The sequence below is a fragment of the Cricetulus griseus genome, assembly GCF_003668045.3.
Source record: "Cricetulus griseus strain 17A/GY chromosome 1 unlocalized genomic scaffold, alternate assembly CriGri-PICRH-1.0 chr1_1, whole genome shotgun sequence".
Taxonomy (NCBI): domain Eukaryota; kingdom Metazoa; phylum Chordata; class Mammalia; order Rodentia; family Cricetidae; genus Cricetulus; species Cricetulus griseus.
In genome coordinates, this window is record NW_023276807.1 from 171,785,809 (window position 1) to 171,805,140 (window position 19,332).

At 39.9% G+C, this 19,332-nt stretch overlaps 1 protein-coding gene and 1 non-coding gene across 2 annotated transcripts in view; one reads left to right on the top strand and one right to left on the bottom strand.

The window, feature by feature from the left end:
• Positions 1 to 19,332, bottom strand: part of LOC103163600 (cadherin-related family member 3) — an 86,845-nt gene that overhangs the window by 41,733 nt on the left and 25,780 nt on the right. Inside the window, exons 5-10 of the mRNA XM_035453065.1 lie at positions 12,494 to 12,588; positions 9,084 to 9,191; positions 8,169 to 8,365; positions 6,024 to 6,201; positions 2,574 to 2,736; positions 530 to 632 (exon numbers count right to left, since the gene is read on the bottom strand). Coding sequence (XP_035308956.1) covers positions 530 to 632; positions 2,574 to 2,736; positions 6,024 to 6,201; positions 8,169 to 8,365; positions 9,084 to 9,191; positions 12,494 to 12,588 — 844 coding nt within the window. The remainder of the gene's footprint in view (positions 1 to 529; positions 633 to 2,573; positions 2,737 to 6,023; positions 6,202 to 8,168; positions 8,366 to 9,083; positions 9,192 to 12,493; positions 12,589 to 19,332) is intronic.
• Positions 9,422 to 9,533, top strand: LOC113832585. Its single transcript, XR_003479898.1, has one exon. It is a non-coding gene; the product is annotated as a U6 spliceosomal RNA (small nuclear RNA).

The window sequence follows — 19,332 nt, forward strand, 5'->3', positions numbered from 1 at the left end:
CAAAGTGTTGGGGAAATTATGAGGAGACCTTGTACGAGAGAGCAGTAACCAGGCCTAGTACATTTACCAAGTTCCTGAGCTATAGAACTTGGCAAGTGGCTCTTTATTTGCATCAATAAAAGCTTTGTGTCATGAAATATCACTCAAGTAAAATGCTTTTTTAAAAAATATCCAATTACCTGTTTGGGCATTTTGTTGCCTGATATGAAGCTCTTCCCAACTCAAGGTTATTTGGTATTATTTAGGATAAAGAATCAGATAGATAGATAGATAGATAGATAGATAGATAGATAGATAGATAGATAGATACAGAATCAAGAATCAGAACTGGAACCCACACCCCGGCTTTTTCCAATGCTATGATCTCTAGCCAGACCAGGATATAAGAACTGTATATTATTTAAAGTTCTACTAAGAGGTGCAAATGGTTCCCAGTGATAATGGAAACTCTCTTCAGTATATCTCACTCTCCAAATATGATGAATTTTTATAACACTTTGACCAGCCTTGAAAAGTCTATCATGATTACCTGTATGAGACGGATGTAGGTCATCAAATACTGAAATCATGATGTCATAAATATGTCCTACTGCAACCACCTCCGGGTTTTCATAATCCAGCTCTTTGGTAACCTTATAGAACAACATTATTTCAGAAAAAATAAAAATTTCTTTAATCTATTTAACATGTGTGGGGGGGGCATTCAATATAGTTTATGTATGGCAGTCAGAGGACAACATCCATTCTTTCCACATTGCAGATACCTGGGATGGAACTCAAATTGCCAGGCAGATGCCTTTACCCAGTAGGCCTCCTCATTGGCCCAGTACCAAAACTTTTAATGTGCATGCTTTGAAAAGACAGTCTAGAAAAGTACATATGGACATTTTTATTTCCTAGGATGACAGACTCCTTGAAGGAGTCTGTCAGATAAATGTAATTGAGCATTTTGGTGGTACAGCAGGATGGTACAGACTCCCTTCCAGTGTGGCATACTTTTGGAGGAAACATTCCAGCATAGAAGAAAATACAGAGTATAGCCTACATTGCATGCTAATTGTATTGCTATAGGCAAAACATTTAACTGTAGTCCCATGGGATTCGGTTTCCTCTTCTAGTGTGCAGATGTACATGCAGACAAAACACTCATATACATAAAATACACCAACAAATAAATAAAATGTAATCTAGTCCTATTATAAGATACCACTTCAAAGTAGCATGAGTACTAATTAGGTTTCAATTAAAGCTATAGGCATTAGGGCTTTAACAGTAAAATGGTCCTATATCAGAAACTTGAGAACATCTCATATATTAGTATTAGCATCAATCTCAGTTTAGCAAAAACAAATGAATCAACATGGCACCAAGAATTCTAAGGCTCAGAAAGTGTTTCTCTTTTTAAAATTAGGCATATGACTCATTCACCATTCAGGGAATTACACTGAGTACCCTCTGTGAACCAAGCACTATAGCAAATTTTAGTTCACAAATGATAACCACTTAGAAATATATGTAAATCTTACAACCTAATAGGATCAACAACTCAACAGTTGTAAGTGTAAATTAAATGCTTTCATGGGTGGCATGCAACCTGCACTGTAATAATGGTAGGAGATAACCCTTAGGAATAAGTGACATTTAATACCTATGTAATAGCCATGCAAAAAGAGAAGTCATTTAGAGGCAGGAGATGGATAAAGACATTCACTCAGCTACAGATCAAGCATCTGTGAAGGCTCAAGTATTCGAATATTGCTTACAAATCCTCGTCTCTATCCAAATCCACCTTAAAGATGACAGTTTGGGTTTGTATTGCAAAATAACTATCAGCCCAGTAAGCATCCTAGTTCTGTGTCCAAGTTTCCAAACATCACATGCTTGCAAGAATTTACCTTGTAGCTGTGGACTTTGTCAAAAAATTTGGTGTTAGGATTAGAGAAATGAAGGGCACATCTGTGGGTTTCTCAGTCATATCTTTCTGGCTAGGAGCAGGAATAGGTAGGTTGAGGGTAGCTGGTGATGATATGAGGGATAAGGAACTATAAAAGCAGTCATGGATTGGTACCCTAAAATAAATGCCATGGAAATTGGGGATTAAGAAGAGGAATTTCCTCTAAGGCAGAACCATGTGTAGAGAAAGAAAAAAACCTATAGTCTTCATACTCTGCCAATAGAAAGTTTGACTTTCTAGAAGAGAGGCTGGCATCAGTTATTTCCAGTGCCAGAGAACAAGCCATTGTCACACATGCTGAGAGAACAAGCCATTGTCATACATGCTGTCATAGAGATTCACATCTAAGGAAATTAGCATGTATTTTAATTTCTGATTTCCCCAACTAAATAGGAAGTGAATTATTTTGTGCTCATTATAAAAGGGAGAAAATGATGGCAGGAACAAGATAGTTGAGAACTTGTCCAAATGTCTTCTGGCAAGACAGCAGAGGAGCCAGAATTCTCCTCAACTTTATCAGGACTTCTCCTTTGGAACCTACTAGCATCATTCCGATTGGCCATGACTTTACTCCATTTTCTTGGGAAAGCTTCCAGGAATGACAGCCACTGAGGCTCACCTGAATGAAATTTTCAGCATTTGGCACTTGCTCAAATAGTTGTCCAGAACCTACTGGGCCAGATCTTGGAGCATAATGAATTGTGTCGGGAGGCTTGTCAAGGTCATGGCATGCAAGCTTTGCAATTATTGTGTCTTTCGAAATCTCCTCCTTGCCTGTGTACCTGTTTAATTGTTCAAGAAGAAAACTCAGTTTAGATGGGCATTATCTTACAAGGTAATATCTTCTCTGTAGACATCCACTAGTTCTGATGAGGCCTACATGTATGCTCTGTTTATCTGTAGTAGACAGGCCCTCTTTAGAGCATCACTTAGGTGACCATGTCCTAGGAGGTTCCTTTCTGCAGCCAGCTGGATGTTTCTTTGGGAAAGAAAATTGATCAAGGTCACCACATCCTTGGGGAAGGCCCTAGTAGGAACCAGCTCATTCTCTGGATTAACTCTACTCTGGCACATCTGGGTGATGCTTATGGTTTGACTCTAAAATTATTATCTTCACAGACTTATGTTTCAAACACTAGGTCTCAGCTGGTGGTATTATTCTCAGAGGCTTTAAGACATAAGGTCTAGCTGGAAAATGCCACTCACTAGAGACAGTCATTGGAAAATTAAACTCTATCCCTCGTTCTTGCCTTGCTCTCTACTCCCCTTTCCACGTGTGAATAGCCTAGGCCACATGTTTTCCTTTCCATGGACTGAAATACTCCTGTATGCCTTCCTTGTCATGACACATTCCAACTGTGAGCCCAAACTCATCTTTCCTCCCTTAAGTTACTCTGTTGGGCATTTCTCACAGCCATAAGGAAGAAACAAATACATGTGACAAAGAGAGATAGATGGTCCTTGACATTCTATAATCACAATAGATGTATTGACCTTTCTATGCATCCACCCATCTTGGATCTCACACACCGTGTGATCAATCTTCAGCTCCTAAATCCTACACATCCTGAAATGACTGATGTAGTTCTCTTTCTCCAGGAAGCTTCACTAATTCCCAGTCAGTCACACAATCTTCTCCTAACAGCCAAAACATGGTACCAAGGACTTAAGATCATGCTGTGAGTTTTGTTCTGTGAGTTTTTTAGTTGTTTAAATTTTTCACTGCTGCTTTATCAGTTTTTGTTGTTTTAGACAGAGTCCCATTACAGCAAACAAGCAGAGCAGAGCTACAACAGGATACAGCCTAGAGTAGGTGCTTGGTTAATTATGATCCTCCTGAGAGAATAAATGAGAACCAAGCAGAAGAAAGAAATATTGGCAAATCTCTGTACTAAATAGATTCCAAATCCAGACTGTATTTGTTCTTTATAACAAAGAAATATGTTAGATACTGCTGTTATCTGGAGAATTATAACTGGGGTCCAAACAAGACCACATGGGGTAGGAAGCAAGGCTAAGTTTCATTTTTCATTAGTTTGTCAGGAGTAATGCTTAAGGAACCAGGGCCAGCTTCCTATGTGTAAAGAGACTTACAGAGAAGTTTCTAAGTATGACCCCAACAGAACAGGGATCAGCCCAAGATGTGACAAGTGAGTTTCACATGAAATTAAAAACACTCTGCCCAGCAAAGCAAATAGCCTACAGGGTGGGAGAGGACCTTTCCCAGCTATACTTGAAACAGGGAACTAGATCTACAATACATAAGCAAAAAAAATAGTGTAACAAAACCTTGCCAATTAATAAATGTGCTAATGTGTTGAACTAACAGTTCCCAACAGAAGAAACACAAATGGTCGATATATATTGCCTATAAAGTGTTAAACATCTTGTCCATCAGGGAAATGAAAATTAAATCTACTTTGAGATTCTATCTCGTCATAGTCAGAATGGCTACATCAAAGGAAAACAACGACAGCAAATGCTGGTGAGAATGTGGGGTAAAGGGGACTCATTGCTCACTGCTGGTGGGAGTGTGAATGGTATAGCTATTGTATAAACATGTGTAGACGCTCCTCAGAAATTTGAAAATAGTACTGCTATGTGACCCAGCTGCAGCACCTCTGAGCACACCCACAGGTCTCTATACCCTACCACAGAGACACTTGGACATCCAGATTTGTGACTGCTCTCATCACAATAGCTAGAAAATGGAAGCAGCCTCGATGTCCACCAACCAATGAATGAATAAGAATATGATACATATGCACAGGGGAATTAAATTCAGTTTTAAAAAAATACATTATATATAACTCAGGAAAATAGATTGATGTGAAAATTATGATATTAAGTGAAGTAATCCAGTCTCAGAAAGATAAATATTCTCTCTCATTTGAAGCTCTTAACTTCTAATTCTCATATGTAAGAGTGAGAGTACGTATAGGTCATGTATATAGAGAGAGGCAGCAGGTCTTAAGGAAGGAGAGGGATAATCATAGAGACAGAAAGGGTGGGTTCAGGCAGCTTCTGGGGGAGCAGGAGAGGAAGAACAAAATAACCACATGGGAAACAGTACAAATCTCTTCTCCACAAACCCAAAGTTCTGAAACTCAGATGTTTTCATCACTTACTTGGCATCAAATCCTGACCCTACAGGAAATATTTCACATCAGGACTTTGCCACATTGTCAGATCATTTTTGCTTCTCTTTACAGTGATGTGAATATGGAGATCTACTGTCCTCCCACTTAGAAAGTTACAGAATGGAAGATGCATGAAGCATGTTACATTTTTAAAAGATGGACATGGCTTCATGGGTCCGTGTGAGTACACATGCACACATGTGTTCATGCATGTGAAGGCCAGAGGACAACCTTGAATATTATTCCACAGGAACTGTCCAGCATTTTGTTTGGTTTTTGTTGTTTTCATTTTATTTTCTTTTGACAGAGTCTCTCACTAGTCTGGAACTTACTAAGTAAGCTAGGCTGCCCAGCCAGTGGGCCCAGGGACCTGCCTATCTCCATTTCCCTAGTGCTGAGGATACAAGAGCTTGCTACCATACATGGCATTTTTTATGTGTGTCGTGACACTGAACTCAGGTCCTTGTGCTTGCGAGGCAAGCACTTTACTGAGACATTCTCTCACCTCAGGAACAAAATCTTTAAGCAGAAACTTGTGCAGTGGTCAGGAGGGATTCTGGCAATACTAACAGACCTATAATAAGAACCATTATGAAATATCATCCACCCAGTGCTGTGCTGAAATAGTACCAAAAATTAACCCATTAATTCTTCAAAGAGTTCTATTGGTATCCCATTTTACAAAGCAAAACTAACAGGCTTCAGTTAATGGTGGTAGGAGTAGAGTCACTATGATCTCAGATCTCACTTGCAGATCTTAGAAACTCAACTTTCTGTCATGAATAGGACCAGCAGGCAATTTGCAAAGAACATTTCTGAGTAACTCAGATTCAACTTGATGATCAACTGTATGTCTGTTAGCCAATAAATCCGACAGTTTTCCTTTTTGCTGCCCACTCTGAGTTCTTGCTTACCTGCTGACTGCTTACCTAATCAGATATTGATCGCAGAAAGGTGAGTTGTCATTAATGCCATTAATATAGGTAGTCACTGGAATTATGGCGCACCTCTGGTCACCATCACATGCCTTAATGGAGAAGGACAGAGCACTTGCAAATCCAGTTTTCTCCACATCAAGACGGGAAGTTGTAACCACAGTCCCTTTCTCTGTAATGAAACAGCACAGCCTGCTCAGAATGGACCAAAATGTATTTTCAAAATTACTTCATTACATGTGTAGCTTCAGAGAAGAGAAAGTGAAAATTTTGCCCTATTCAACTAGAATTAAGGAGCTGACTCAAAGTGCATACTGTTAAATTATTTATCCATGAGATGTGCTATTAATCATATTATGTTAATGATAGGAAAACAAAGTTGTTTGGACTTAGGAGAAGAGAGAAGACTCTCTAGAAGAAAATCTTTATTCTAGGACTTGAAGGTACACAGCAGAAGAAAATGTCAGTAAATGGGAGATGATTCCCAACAGAGAGAACCATAGATGAGAACACTGCCAGAACATGACTTGTTCTTCTTACTCAAACATCATTTAAATCCAGCAAACATTTTTTGAGTGTCATCTATATAGCAAGAACCATGGTAGCTACTATATTCAGCATGATGATATAAAATCTCCATATTTATGGAATTTATATCCAAAGCTGGAAGACAGCCCTCAACATGTGCAGAAAAACAAAAAGTTCACATGGTGTGTTGTTATAGAAATTAGTGCTATAATGTGATTTTTACAGATAATAATATCTAATGGTCAGGGGCTTAGGAAATGCAAGGTAGCAATCTGGAGGCAAACAGCCTAGCTGATGGCTCACAATAAGAGGCAAAGAAAGAAATAATTGGGTGGCATGAGGGAAACTGGGGAGGGCAGTGGGGGTGGTTGAGAACACGGCAAGGACCAGAGAAACAAGATCTCAGTGGTAAGGTAAGAAGTCTGGGCCAAACTTCAAGTGCAAAAAGCAAATTGAGGGGATCTTTGCACAGAGAAGAAATATGTCCCACTAATGGCTCTGTGAGGATGCTTAGAAGTTAACTGGAAAAGAAGCATCCCAAAAGATCAGAAAGAATCTGAGACCAGGATGTGACTGTAAGCAGGTTATTTGGGAGGCAATCCAGGGCAATGTGATATGGGGAAGAGGGGCAGGGAGAAAACACTTCTAGGAAAAACATCATTAAGCCAGTTACCACCACTGGCACAAGAGCCTCACATCACTAAGGAATTCCATGAGCCATAGAATTGCTCATACTGGGAGTTGTTCTCTGCCAAAGAACACAGCTGGAGGATTTTTATACCAAGTCCTGAGTAGCAGACTTTAGCCAAGTCCAGCCTGAACTTTGTGGGAGAGAAAAGGGAATGAAGCTGTCAGATCCCAAGTAATCTCTCAAGCGAAGAAGCACAGATACTGAAGGTTGGAACCAAGCTTACTGCACTGAGCAGATATGAGTAGAACAATGGCTGCATCTGCTTCAGTGGCTAACCTGTATATGTGCTAAAGATAACCAGCACTGTTCTTCTCAATTCAGCGACTCTAGCTTTAAACACTACATAATTTGGACCCCACCCACAAGACGGGTTACATAAGGAATAAAAGTCTAGCTCTAACTAGTCCAATCAGGTTCTCCCTTACAAACATTTGACCATGAAATAGAATAGAGTTGAATTAGGTCTAAGAATATGTCCTAGACATATGGGGAAGGGCCTAGGCCTGGCCCAGGATGATGTGGTAGACTTTGGGGAGCCCCTTTTGAGGGCCTTACCCTGCCTGGGAAGTGGATGAGGGATGGCTAGGGGCAGGTGGGATGTTGGGGGGGAGTGGAGAGAGAGGGAGAAGGGATTGACATCTAAAGCAAGCTTGTTCCTAATTTGAACTAATAAAAGAAAAGAAAAATATGTCCTAGAAAGGCATATAAATATAGAGTTAATAATATTCATAATAGTCATGAAGAGACAGGGCTCGGCAGAGGAGTAAGACACTGACCCTGTAGAATTACTTAATACACATTTCCAAAGTGTCCAAGAGATTTTCCATGATGAGGTTTTATATTTTCTACCTCCCCTCTGGAAACTGGGTGTGTGGAGAACAGAAATACAATTACTCAGGGCAGCACAGTTCTCAACCTACCTTTGTCTATTGCAAAATAATCATCCCCTGTCTCTAGTCCAAATGTTAAATCTCCCAAGTTATCTTCGTCAGCTGCCTGACACATTGCAATCATCTTTCCAATTGGAATTTCTTCATCCAGTATGATGTTGACTTCATGATGCAGAGTTGAATTTGTAGAGGTAACACTCAAGACCCCATTTTCAATATTAAATAAGCTTGTTTTAAAAGAAAAATGTTATTAGCATGGCACTCACTTATGTTATTTCTATACTTCGTGTTGGTAAAAGTGTAGCAGACTGGATAGAGTGGTGACATTATGGAAATTGTATTCATGACAGAAGTACTTACTTACTGATGATCACTTAGATACAGCTTACATAAAAATCTAAGACGTACCATGGGTTATTCATTGTTCCTAGCTGATACTTCCCTGAGAAGTAAGTACATTGTTTGTCTCCATTTTCTGATTGTGAAAAATAAGACTTGAAGAAATTAACTTTCAGAAGGTAGCTGAGAGAGGGTTAGACCACAAACTTCTTTTGCTCTAAAACCTGTGTGCATGGATCACTGTGTTCCTTCCCTTCAAGTAGGAGATGCATTCATAGAGCAGCTGGCCGCCCTCAACAAGCTTTTATACACTTACTGGTTATAACATTGACTAGAATCTTCCTTAAGGGAAATAAGAGCTAAGCTAGAAAGTCAGCCCCAAGGATGTACTGCATGAATAACACCTTACTTTATTACTATTTCAATATAGTTTACACTTTAAAATGATTTTTTGCTTTTAGTTTTTAAGTAAACCTTTTCTTTGGACTCTTTTATGTGGCTGTTTATACAATGCTGTTTATTTTCCTTTTCAGCTAAAGAGGAAAAAGAAGGAAGGACAGACAATGTTCTCAAGGTCAAATCAAATAATATGCTGCATTTCCTTACCTGCAGGTGAGAGTGGGGTCCTTATTGTTGACATTGATGAGGAAAATTTTCAGATTTCCAGTAGCAAACAGTCCGCCAGGATCAACCACTTTAATAACCAATGAAAAACTAAAGACACAGTCACAAAAAGAACAGCTAAAACTTCATGATAAATAGCAGGCTTCCAGAGAAGCAGAGCCCAGCAGACTTTACTGGCCAGATACAGCAAATGACTACTTTGGTTAAGATGTCAGTCAGACCAGGTATTTTAGCAGTTGGAAAAGACTAACACTTTGTAAAGAAGCAAATGGGTCAAATCAACTGACAGGAGAGTCAGTAACTTTTAAGACGTTTGCCAAGTGCTAGCTTTGGCAGTACATACACTAAAATTGGAACAATACAGAGATTAACATGGGCCCTTCACAAGGATGACACAAAAATTCATGAAGAGTTTTTTTATAAAAGATTTTTTTTAAGTTTGTTATTTCCTATAAATAGGTGGAGGTGTGGGGCTATGGAAAATCCTTAGCATTTTGTAGCAAACAGATCATTCATAGCTATGGGTTTATACCCTTTAAACATTGATTTCTTTTATTAAAGACTAACAGATGCTGAGGCTAAAGTGTTAGGACTTCCCCAGCATGCTTGGGGACATGTCGTCCTGCCATTCAAGATGACATCTCCAGGCAGGAGGAGAAAGAGTTCAAGTCTATAGGGAGACTCAAACACGCAAATAAAAACAGAAGAAGCTGTCAAAACAAATTAATCACTGTAAGAAACATTAGGATTGTTACACGATTAATGAGTTTTTATTTCACAGAGATATGTGAGGGTTTGAGGAATGACTGTAATGAAATAAGAAAAGTGAAGTTTTCCTTATTAATGACAGCTGCTCTCAGGCCTAGACTGTGACCCTCTTGCAATCATGACTCCTAACCTTCCCAGTACTTTTCAGATTTTATCCCAAAAAACTCCAGGCAAATCGAGACAGTTATTTTCTTCTTCAGGAAAAGAAAACTATTTTACCTTGAAATATACCAAAATTGACACCAAAATTTCCTCTCCTTCTCTCCATACCAGTGTGTAACCATTTCTCAACTTTTTATTTCATAATTTCTCTTTCAAGAAGTTGATGGCTTGTGAAAAAAAAAACATTGACAAAAACCAAAAAGCCAATCAACCTAAACAAATAAAAACCTTTAAAATATTTCTAGCCAAGCACGGTTGGCACATGTCCTTAATCCCAGCACTCTGGAGGCAGAGGCAAGTTGATCTCTGTGAGTTAAAGGCCACCCTGGACTACATAGTGAGTTCCAAGTCAGCCAAGACTACACAGTGAGATCCTGTCTAAAAATAATAATAATGATGTAATTCTGAGAAGTTATACCTGCAACAATGGGACTATGGTAAGGGCAATAGTCATAGTTCAAATTCAGATTTTGCTTTGGTGTGGCTGCATGATGATAGAGTGAAGCCATGGTGAGCCTTCCTAATACTTCCCTAAGGATTCAAGCAAGTGATTTCATAGTCCTGTATCTCCTTTCAATAAAAGGATAATGAATTTTAGATTCATTTTAAAAATCAATAATTGAAAAATTAATTTAGTGTTAGTGGGATGGCTCTGCAGGTAAATTGCTTACCTCTACCTGAGCTTGACCCCCAGAACTCAAGTAAAAATGAAGAGGGAGAAGTAACTTCACAGTGTTGTTCTCAGACCTCCTCAGGTGCACTGAGGCATGTGTGTGTGGCCACACTTCATGCACATACACAAAACAAAGAGTATAAAAAGAAAGAAGGGACTGGAGAAATGGCTCAGTGATTAAGCGTACTGATTGCTATTCTAGAAGACGGGGGTTCAATTCCCAGCACCCACATGGAAACTCACACCTGTCTGTAACCCTGAGATCTGACACCCTCACACAGACATATATGCAGGCAAAATATCAATCTAAATGAAATAAAAATTATTTAAAAATAAATAAAAAGAAAGATAATTGCTAAAAATCATTTTTACCCAAATTTTACCTTATTTCAGTAAAGGTCAACTCAGCAACCCAAGCAAATCTGCATCAGGGTAGAGAAGAAAGGCAGGATGGCAGGCAGGCAGGCAGGCAGGAAGGAAGGAAGGAAGGAAGGAAGGAAGGAAGGAAGGAAGGAAGGGGAAGAGAAGAATGAAGGGAGGAAGTAGAAAAGAAAGAAGGAGGGAGAGAGGAGGGGAGAGAGGGAGGGAACAAGGAAGGGAAGGAAAAAGAATGGGAGGGAAGGAAGCGAGAGGGGGGGAAGAAGAAAGGAAGGAAGCAAGGAAGGGTATGACCACACGGAGAATAGATGGCCATCTTGGCCAATCAGCCATTAATACTCTCATTCTGCAATTAGAGCTTCAACTTTCTACTCTTAGTTCCTCCGATTTCAGAGATAATAAGAAAAAAAAATAAGTCTCTATTTTCACTTACCCAGAACTAAGGTGCTTTCCCAAACTTTAATTAATTTGTTTTTGCTAAGAAATCTTAAGACTTATAAATATCTAGGTATTTTGTTTGAGGCTTTGGTTTAAGACAGTCTCATGTAACGTAGGCTAGCCTTGAACTCAAAGATGATCTTCAAATTTTGCCCTTCCTGTTTCTCCCTGCCTGGTGCTGAGATTATATGTGTAGACCCATAATCTGTTTGATGAGTTGATGAAGATCAAAATCCAAGGTCCCATGTATGCTAGGGAAGCCCTCTACCAGCTGAGCTACATCCCCAGCTCTGAGCCATCTTGATGATCCAGTTATGGACCTGAGCCTCCTTCAGTGGGACCTGATGTGTGCTGGGTGGGCAACTGGTCTTTGCTGGGCCTTTGCTCTCCAGGAGGCTGCTCCGGATACTTTCCATTCTCAACTTTCACTGAAGCAAAGAATCACTTACGAAAGGCAGGAGAAAGTTTATTGGAATGCCTTCAGAATCTACTTCCTGTTCCTGTGAAGCACTGTGATGCAAAATATATAACTGAAAGGGGTATCCATTAAATCATTATAAAAATAAAAATGCTTACTTGAACCAGCGGTAACCCACTTAGTTGATGCAGAGGAAATAACAAAGTGGCTGTGTGCTAACTTCTGAAGGATGCCGATTATTACGTTAGGAAGCAATTCTACATTACAGGTATCTGGAGAGTGACCTGCCCACTTCCACAGCAGGGTACAAATCAAACTACCAAAATAATCTTCACGTTTCACTGTGATGAAAGTAAGTGACACAGAGAGGGTCCTCACAGACATCTACAGCAGCAATAGTACAATTACAAATGACTCCCAATTTCATTGTTAAGACATTATCAAGAGCACCTTCAGTGAGGAGCATGTTAGGTTCAGATAAGGAGAAATTTTTTCAAAAGTTGAACTACAAGCCATAGGACCATCATTCCCAGAGAAAACCCAGCACAGTGTTACCTTCTCATGTCCCTCTCAAAGTCCAAGACTGTTGCTGTGGAAATTGTGCCAGTGCTGTCGATGGTGAAGCTGGAGCTCTCCGGAGAAATGAAGTACTGTTTGTTGAATAGAAAGGGTAAAACAAAATATTGCAGAGACACAACACATTGCCTGGTAAGGTTCCTCAACCTCTAAGAACTAAGCCTGAAATCTTCATGTACTTTGTGTGGCTCATCAGCCACGGTCCCATGTAATAGATGATCAGAAAATGTTGGCAACAGCAGCTGATGATGATGATTTTGATAATGACGATAAAACTATATTCCATTCAACTGACTTCAGATCATCAACATGCTCTTAAATGAAAAAGAAACTTTTCTGGTCTCTACATTGCACAAGTTACCTGAATATTTGTTATAGCACCCCACTCAAAGCTAAAAATAAAGAGAGTTCCATCAGGAAACCTGTGCCAGGTGTTTAATGAACACTGAAATGATCTTTGTGGACAGTGCTCAGTGGCTTTGGGGTATGGGGGGGTGAATGAAGGAGATGTGACAGGAAGAAAATCAGACATCCTCAGCATACACTCCTTAGATTTTTTGTTGTTGTTCAGGTACAGAGAGTGTATTATCAAGTTTCCGATAGCCTCACTGACTTTTTACTTCAACTCCCTTTCAGCTCTTTTGTGAAGTGCTCCAAGTACATTGACTTGGAGTCTCAGCATCCTGGGTCATCGGTGTTGATATAATACCATTTCACAAACAGGAAATCAGAGGCTTGAGAAATTCCAGGGTGTTGCCTTAACCTACATCCCTAAGGCGAGTACCTGCCCAACAGAGCAGATGAGACCAGGGTCCTAATACAGGTGAGAATCAACTTATAGAAAAAGCTAGGAGAGAAAAGGTTCACAAGAAGCTTAATATCAGGAATTAATTATACTAAGTGCTACTGTCTTAATAATTGTGTATACTTGGGATAATTTAATAGAGAAAATTAAACCCAGAAGGACCGCAGTGCAGACTAAAAATCATTTGGAGAAATTAGTGACCTTTACATTGATTGATTTTCTGATGAATCACCATATTCTGAGTAATTTCGGTTCATACCTTCCATGCCTACCCATCTAAATAAGATTGAGCTGATTGCTGCTGCTGCTTTAGAACAATGTAGAATATTAGCATTCCTGAATGGCAGGCAAATTCATCACATACTTCCTCTTATTGCAAACATGGGAATAATGATGCCTGATTCATAAGGGAACAACGATGGATGGCTAGGAATTAAATGACTGAGGAGGCTCACCAACACTGTCTGCTTATATACAAATGCACATGATATTTTAAAAGTCACCCACATTTCTGTTTGTAGTTACTCAAAATTTGCAATTTCAAGTTTAATTTAAGTGTTACATGGGTGTCAACATTTTTTCAAGCAAAATATATTGGAAAGTCATGTTCACAAAAAATAAAGTATTCTTCAAAAAATATTTTGATGGTGCTGATGTGAGCAACTCCTTTTCATGTTCAGGGAAGGCTGGAAATGGTAGTTGCTAAGCAGCCAGGGCAATCACTAGGAAAGCCACTTAAAGGAACAGGAGATTCCTTTCTAAGAGATGAGAAATTAATGCTTTGGGGCTAGGCAAATTATATTCATTGTCCTAGGGCTTTTTATCGGCATTTTGTCTGTAATTGGCATAAATTTGTGGAGAACTATTGGGCCATAAAAGTGGCATCCCCATTCCAAAGTATGTGTACAGAGTTCAGGACCCGAGGAGACGCAGATCAGGGGAGTAAGCCTCAGTCTACCTGAATGTACTCATTCAGAATGCACTCCATCCCCTTTGAAAGCTTGCTCATGACTATTTGTTCTCTAGCTAGCTTGGGAATTGAAATTATGCAAAGTTGAAGAAGAATTAGAGGCTTTGATGCTTCAAGAGCAGGTCACAGGAGCTATGGCAGGATCTTTCCATGCCATGAGTTTCAGTCAAATATTACAATAACTGTGTGAGTAGATAGAACATGGGTAGTAAGAAGGGGAAGAGGCAAATAATCAAGCAAAAAAGAGTTAAGTGGGGTGGGAGTAGAAAGGCAAGATAAAGGAATGGTTATAGAGAAGAATAACTAACACTAAAGACTTTTGAAAGCCACATAGAAACCTACCACCATAGGAGTTTCCTAGTTTCCTAATAGATACACATACTTACAAACATGTGTGTAATTGGAGGCAGAGCTTTTCTTTTGTCCTGACACCCGTCCCAAATAAAAGTAAACACTAAACACACAGAAACTTCTATGAATTACAGAATAGCTTAGGCTTATTACTAACTAGCTCTTACAACTTAACCCATTTCTATTAATCTATATTTTGCCACTATTTGTGGCTTTCCCTGTCCTCTAATATCTTACTTCCCTGGTGGCTGCTTGCATCTCTCTCTCTCTCTCTCTCTCTCTCTCTCTCTCTCTCTCTCTCTCTCTCTCTCTCTCTCTCTTCACCTCTCTCCTGCTATTTTCAGTTTGGCTTTCCTGCCTAGCCTTACTCTGCCTTGTTACAGCCAAATCAGCTTTATTATCAACAAATGAGAATAATACATATCCACAGCATACAGAAGGATGATCCCATAGCATATATGTATTTTGTTGCTTATAATGAGTTGGGACAGTTCTTTTTCCAGACACCATAGACTATCAAATAACAATCCAAGTGCCAGCCTGATGGTGATGGTGCACACCTCTTATCTCAGAACTCAGGAGGCAGAGGCAGATGGATCTCTGTGAGTTCAAGACCAGCCTGGTCTACAAAACTACACAAAGAAACCCTGTCTTGAAAAAAATCCCAGTGCCAGATATGGGGTATGTGTTTTCAAGATGTTGATCAGTGAGAGGTCCTGCAGAACCCCCAAACATTATAGTTTTTTTTCATTGTTCTTTATTGGTGAAATCAAGCTGGTACACACCTGGGAGCTTCATCCATGCTGGGTATCTTTCATGGTGCTGGAATGTACTATTCAGGTTCCTGGGGTAGAAATGTAACTAATAATCTTACCTAGCTACAATAATAACTATTTTGGCATGATTTTCCCATTGATGCAATCATGACACAAATGTTATGGAAGTAACCAACCTCCTAGTATCCCTAGGTGGACTTCATGCCTGGTACAGAAGGCCAAATACTAAAGTTGGGTGTGTCATAGACCCTAGGAGACAATTTATTTCTATTATTCTGCTAAATGGACATAGCATAGTAAACTGTCTCCTATGTACTTGTCTTTATAGCAATAAATTAGTGCAGCTCTCAACCCTCATCAGAGAAGCTTTTTTTCCAGTAGATTAATACAGAGATTCACAATTAGTCAACATTTAGAGAATTAGTGCTCAAGTGTTTGGCTCTAAATATGATAGCTACATTACACCTCCACCCAAGGATCATCATGGAAGGGTAGGAAGAAGGTTAAAGAGCCAGTGGTAGTGGAGGACTGCAGAGAAATAGTATATTCTAAACACAACAGTATCGTTGCACACTTGAATTTAGAGACGCTGATACTGCATGCATAAGACTTACACAGTACCAAGCCAGCCAAAATCCTGGCACGGATAGGGGAGGAGCCCATGAGGTCCCACCCCTACCTGAGAAACTTTAGGCAAGCAGCCCATGCTCCAGTAGATGGCCCATATCTATGAGCATGTTGTCAGCACTAAGCCAATCAATGGTTCAGGAATTTGCTGGCAAATGAATGAAACTAGAAAAGATCATCCTGAGTGAGGTTACCTAGATCCAAAGAAACAAGCATGGTATGTACTCACTCATACATGAATATTAGCCATAAAGTAAAGGAGAACCCACAGACCCAGAGAAGCTAATTAGAAAGGAAGGTTCAAGAGGGGGGTGCATGAATTCCACTGTGAAGGGGAAATAGAATGGACATTGCCAGTAGGGCGGGGAGCCTGAAAGAGGGGGTTGGGATAGGAACAGGGGGGATCAGGTGGTGGGAGGATGGAGGGAGAGAGTACTGGGAGAGACAAGTGGAATCTGATGGAATCTCTGGGATAATCTAGAAACCCAGAGCAATGGAAACTCCCAGGAATACATGAGGGTGACCCTAGCTAAGACACCTAGCAATCGGGAATACAGAATCTAAACCAGCCACCTCCTATAACTAAGCAAGACTTCCAGTGGTGGGACTGGGACACCAACTCAACTACAAACCCTTCTGCCTACAACCTGTCCTGCCTACAAGATGTTCTGGGGTAAAGATGCCACAGTTATTGTGGGAGTAGCCAACTAATGATTGGCACAGCCAGAGACCCATACTCCAAAAAGGATCTTACCCCTGAGGACCAGGACCCAGAGGCGGGATACCCCAAAGACCTAGGACAGAACCAAATATAAATGGCAATAAAAAGTCAGTGAAATGATTTCTTATTAAATTCCTAATGATATGTGCATAGACTGATGCATAGCCCAACTGTCATCAAAGAGGCTTCACTCAGGAACTGATGGAAACAGATGCAGAGACCCACAGCCAACCATTAGGTAGAGTTCAGGGAATCCTGCAGAAAAGAAGGATTATAGGACCCAGTGGAGTCACCACTGTTGTCAATTTTTCTTTTGCACCACAAGAAAACCCACAGAGCCAATTAATCTGGGTTCATAGGACTCACAGAGATTTAACTGTCAACCAGGAAGCCTGCATGGAACTGACCTAGCCCCTCTGCATATATGGAGCAGTTGTATAAGTTGGTCTTCATGTGAGACTCCTAACAGCAAAAGCAGAGGCTGTCTTTGACTGTTGCCTGCTCTTGGAATCCATTCCTCCTATTGCATTGCCTCATTCAGCCTTAATTGCAGGGGAGGAGCCTAGTCTCACTGCAACTTGATACACCATGGCTGAAGGATATCTGAGGGAGGCCTGCCTATATCTAAAGAGAAACAGTGGAGGAAGAGTAGGGTGAGAATGGGGGTTGAGGGAGGGTGGAGCAGGGGGGATGAACTTGGAAGAGGGGAGGTAGGGTATACTTTGATTGTGATGTAAAAATTAATTAATTAAACAAGAAGAAAAAAATTAGTTGTCTGTTGGCCATCTACTGCTAGGCAGGAGGTCCATCATTAAGAGTGATTTGTTTCCACCAGTGAGAGTCCCTTGAAATGAAAAAAACTCATTTTTCATTTTCAATTGGCTATCAGTTGGAGATAGCTTCTCAGTTAGGCATGGGGGCTTGTGTTCACTTTTCCTTTAGCTCTAATACCCCTCTGGTGTTGACCCATGCAGGACCTATGCATGTTGCCATAGTCATTGTGGGTTCATGTATGCACTAGCCCTGTTGTGTCTTAAAGACCTTGATTCCTTAGTGTCCTCCATGCCCTCTGACTCTTAACACTCTTTCTGCCTCTTCTTCTGCAGGATTCTCTGAGCTCTGAGGGAAGGTATTTGATAGAGACATCCCTTTTAGGGCTGAGTGTTCCAAGGTTTCTCATGCTCTGCATATGTCTGGCTCTGGGTCTCCATATTTGTTTACACCTGCTGCAAGTGGAAGATTCTCTGATAATGGCTGAGCAAAGGCATCTCTCAGCATAGAAGAATGTCGTTAAGATTCATTTTATTGCTATGATCTTATAGCAGAACTGTAATATTTAGTTTTCCCCCTAGGTCCCTGGCCTATCTATTCTCAGTATCTTAGCTATACAAGCAACATTAGGTATGGATTTTATATCAAGAAATGGACCTTAACTCAAATCATGTATTGGTTAGTTATTCCCACAAACTTTGTGCCACTATTGGCCCAGTGTATCTTGCAGGCAGGTCACTTAGGTATATTGAAAGAGTTTTTTTAATAATTTATTTTCACTTTATGTGCATTAGTGTTTTGCCTGCAGGTATGTCTTTATTAAGGCATCAGATCCCCTGAAACAGGAATTACAGACAGCTGTGGGCTGCCATGTAGGTGCCAGGAATTGAACTTGGGTCCTCTGCAAGAGCATCCAGTGCTCTTAACCACTGAGCAATATCTCCAGCCCTTGAAAAAGTTTTTAATCATACATTTTATTTGCTTCTTTAGAGTGATCCAAAGACATTTTATGTTTTTAAAGCTATTATTGTGAATGCCATCTTCACAATTTTCCTAATTTCTTTCTCATTTTTTTGGCTAAATTGAAGGAAGGAAGGCTACTGATTTTTGTGTGTTAATTTTGTATCCAGCTACTTTGCTGAATGTTTATCAGCTGTTGGAATTTCCTGGAGGAATATTTAGGAACATTTATGTATATCATATCATCTGCAAATATAGAACTTGGACTTCTTCCCTTCCTACTTGTTTCCCTTATCTCTCTCAGCTATCTTATTGCTCTAGCTAAGACTTCGGTTCTATAAAGAACAGGTATGGGGAGTGTGGACATCCTTGTCTTGTTCCTGATTTTAGTGGAATTGCTTTGGGTTTCTCTCCATTTTAGTTAGCTTTGGATTCACTGTAAACTGCTTATAACGTTGTGCCATGTTCTTTTATCCCTAATATCTCCAATACTTGTATTATGAAGGGCTGTTAGATTTTTGTCAAAGGCCTTTTCTGTATCTAATGAGATGATCATGTGGGGTGTTTTTCTTTCCATTTGTTTCTATAGATGGGTTACATTTATCAGTTTACCTATGTTGACCATCCTTGTATCCCTGCATCTTGATCGTGGTGAAAGATGATTTTTTATGTGTTCTTGGATTCAGTTTACAAGTATTAAAAACTGCATTATTGAGTATTTTTCCATCTATATTCATAACAGAAATTGGTCTGTACTTCTCGTTGTTTGTTGAGTCTCCATGGTTTGGATAATAGGGCAACAGTGGCCTCATAAAAAGAATTGTGTACCATTTCTTC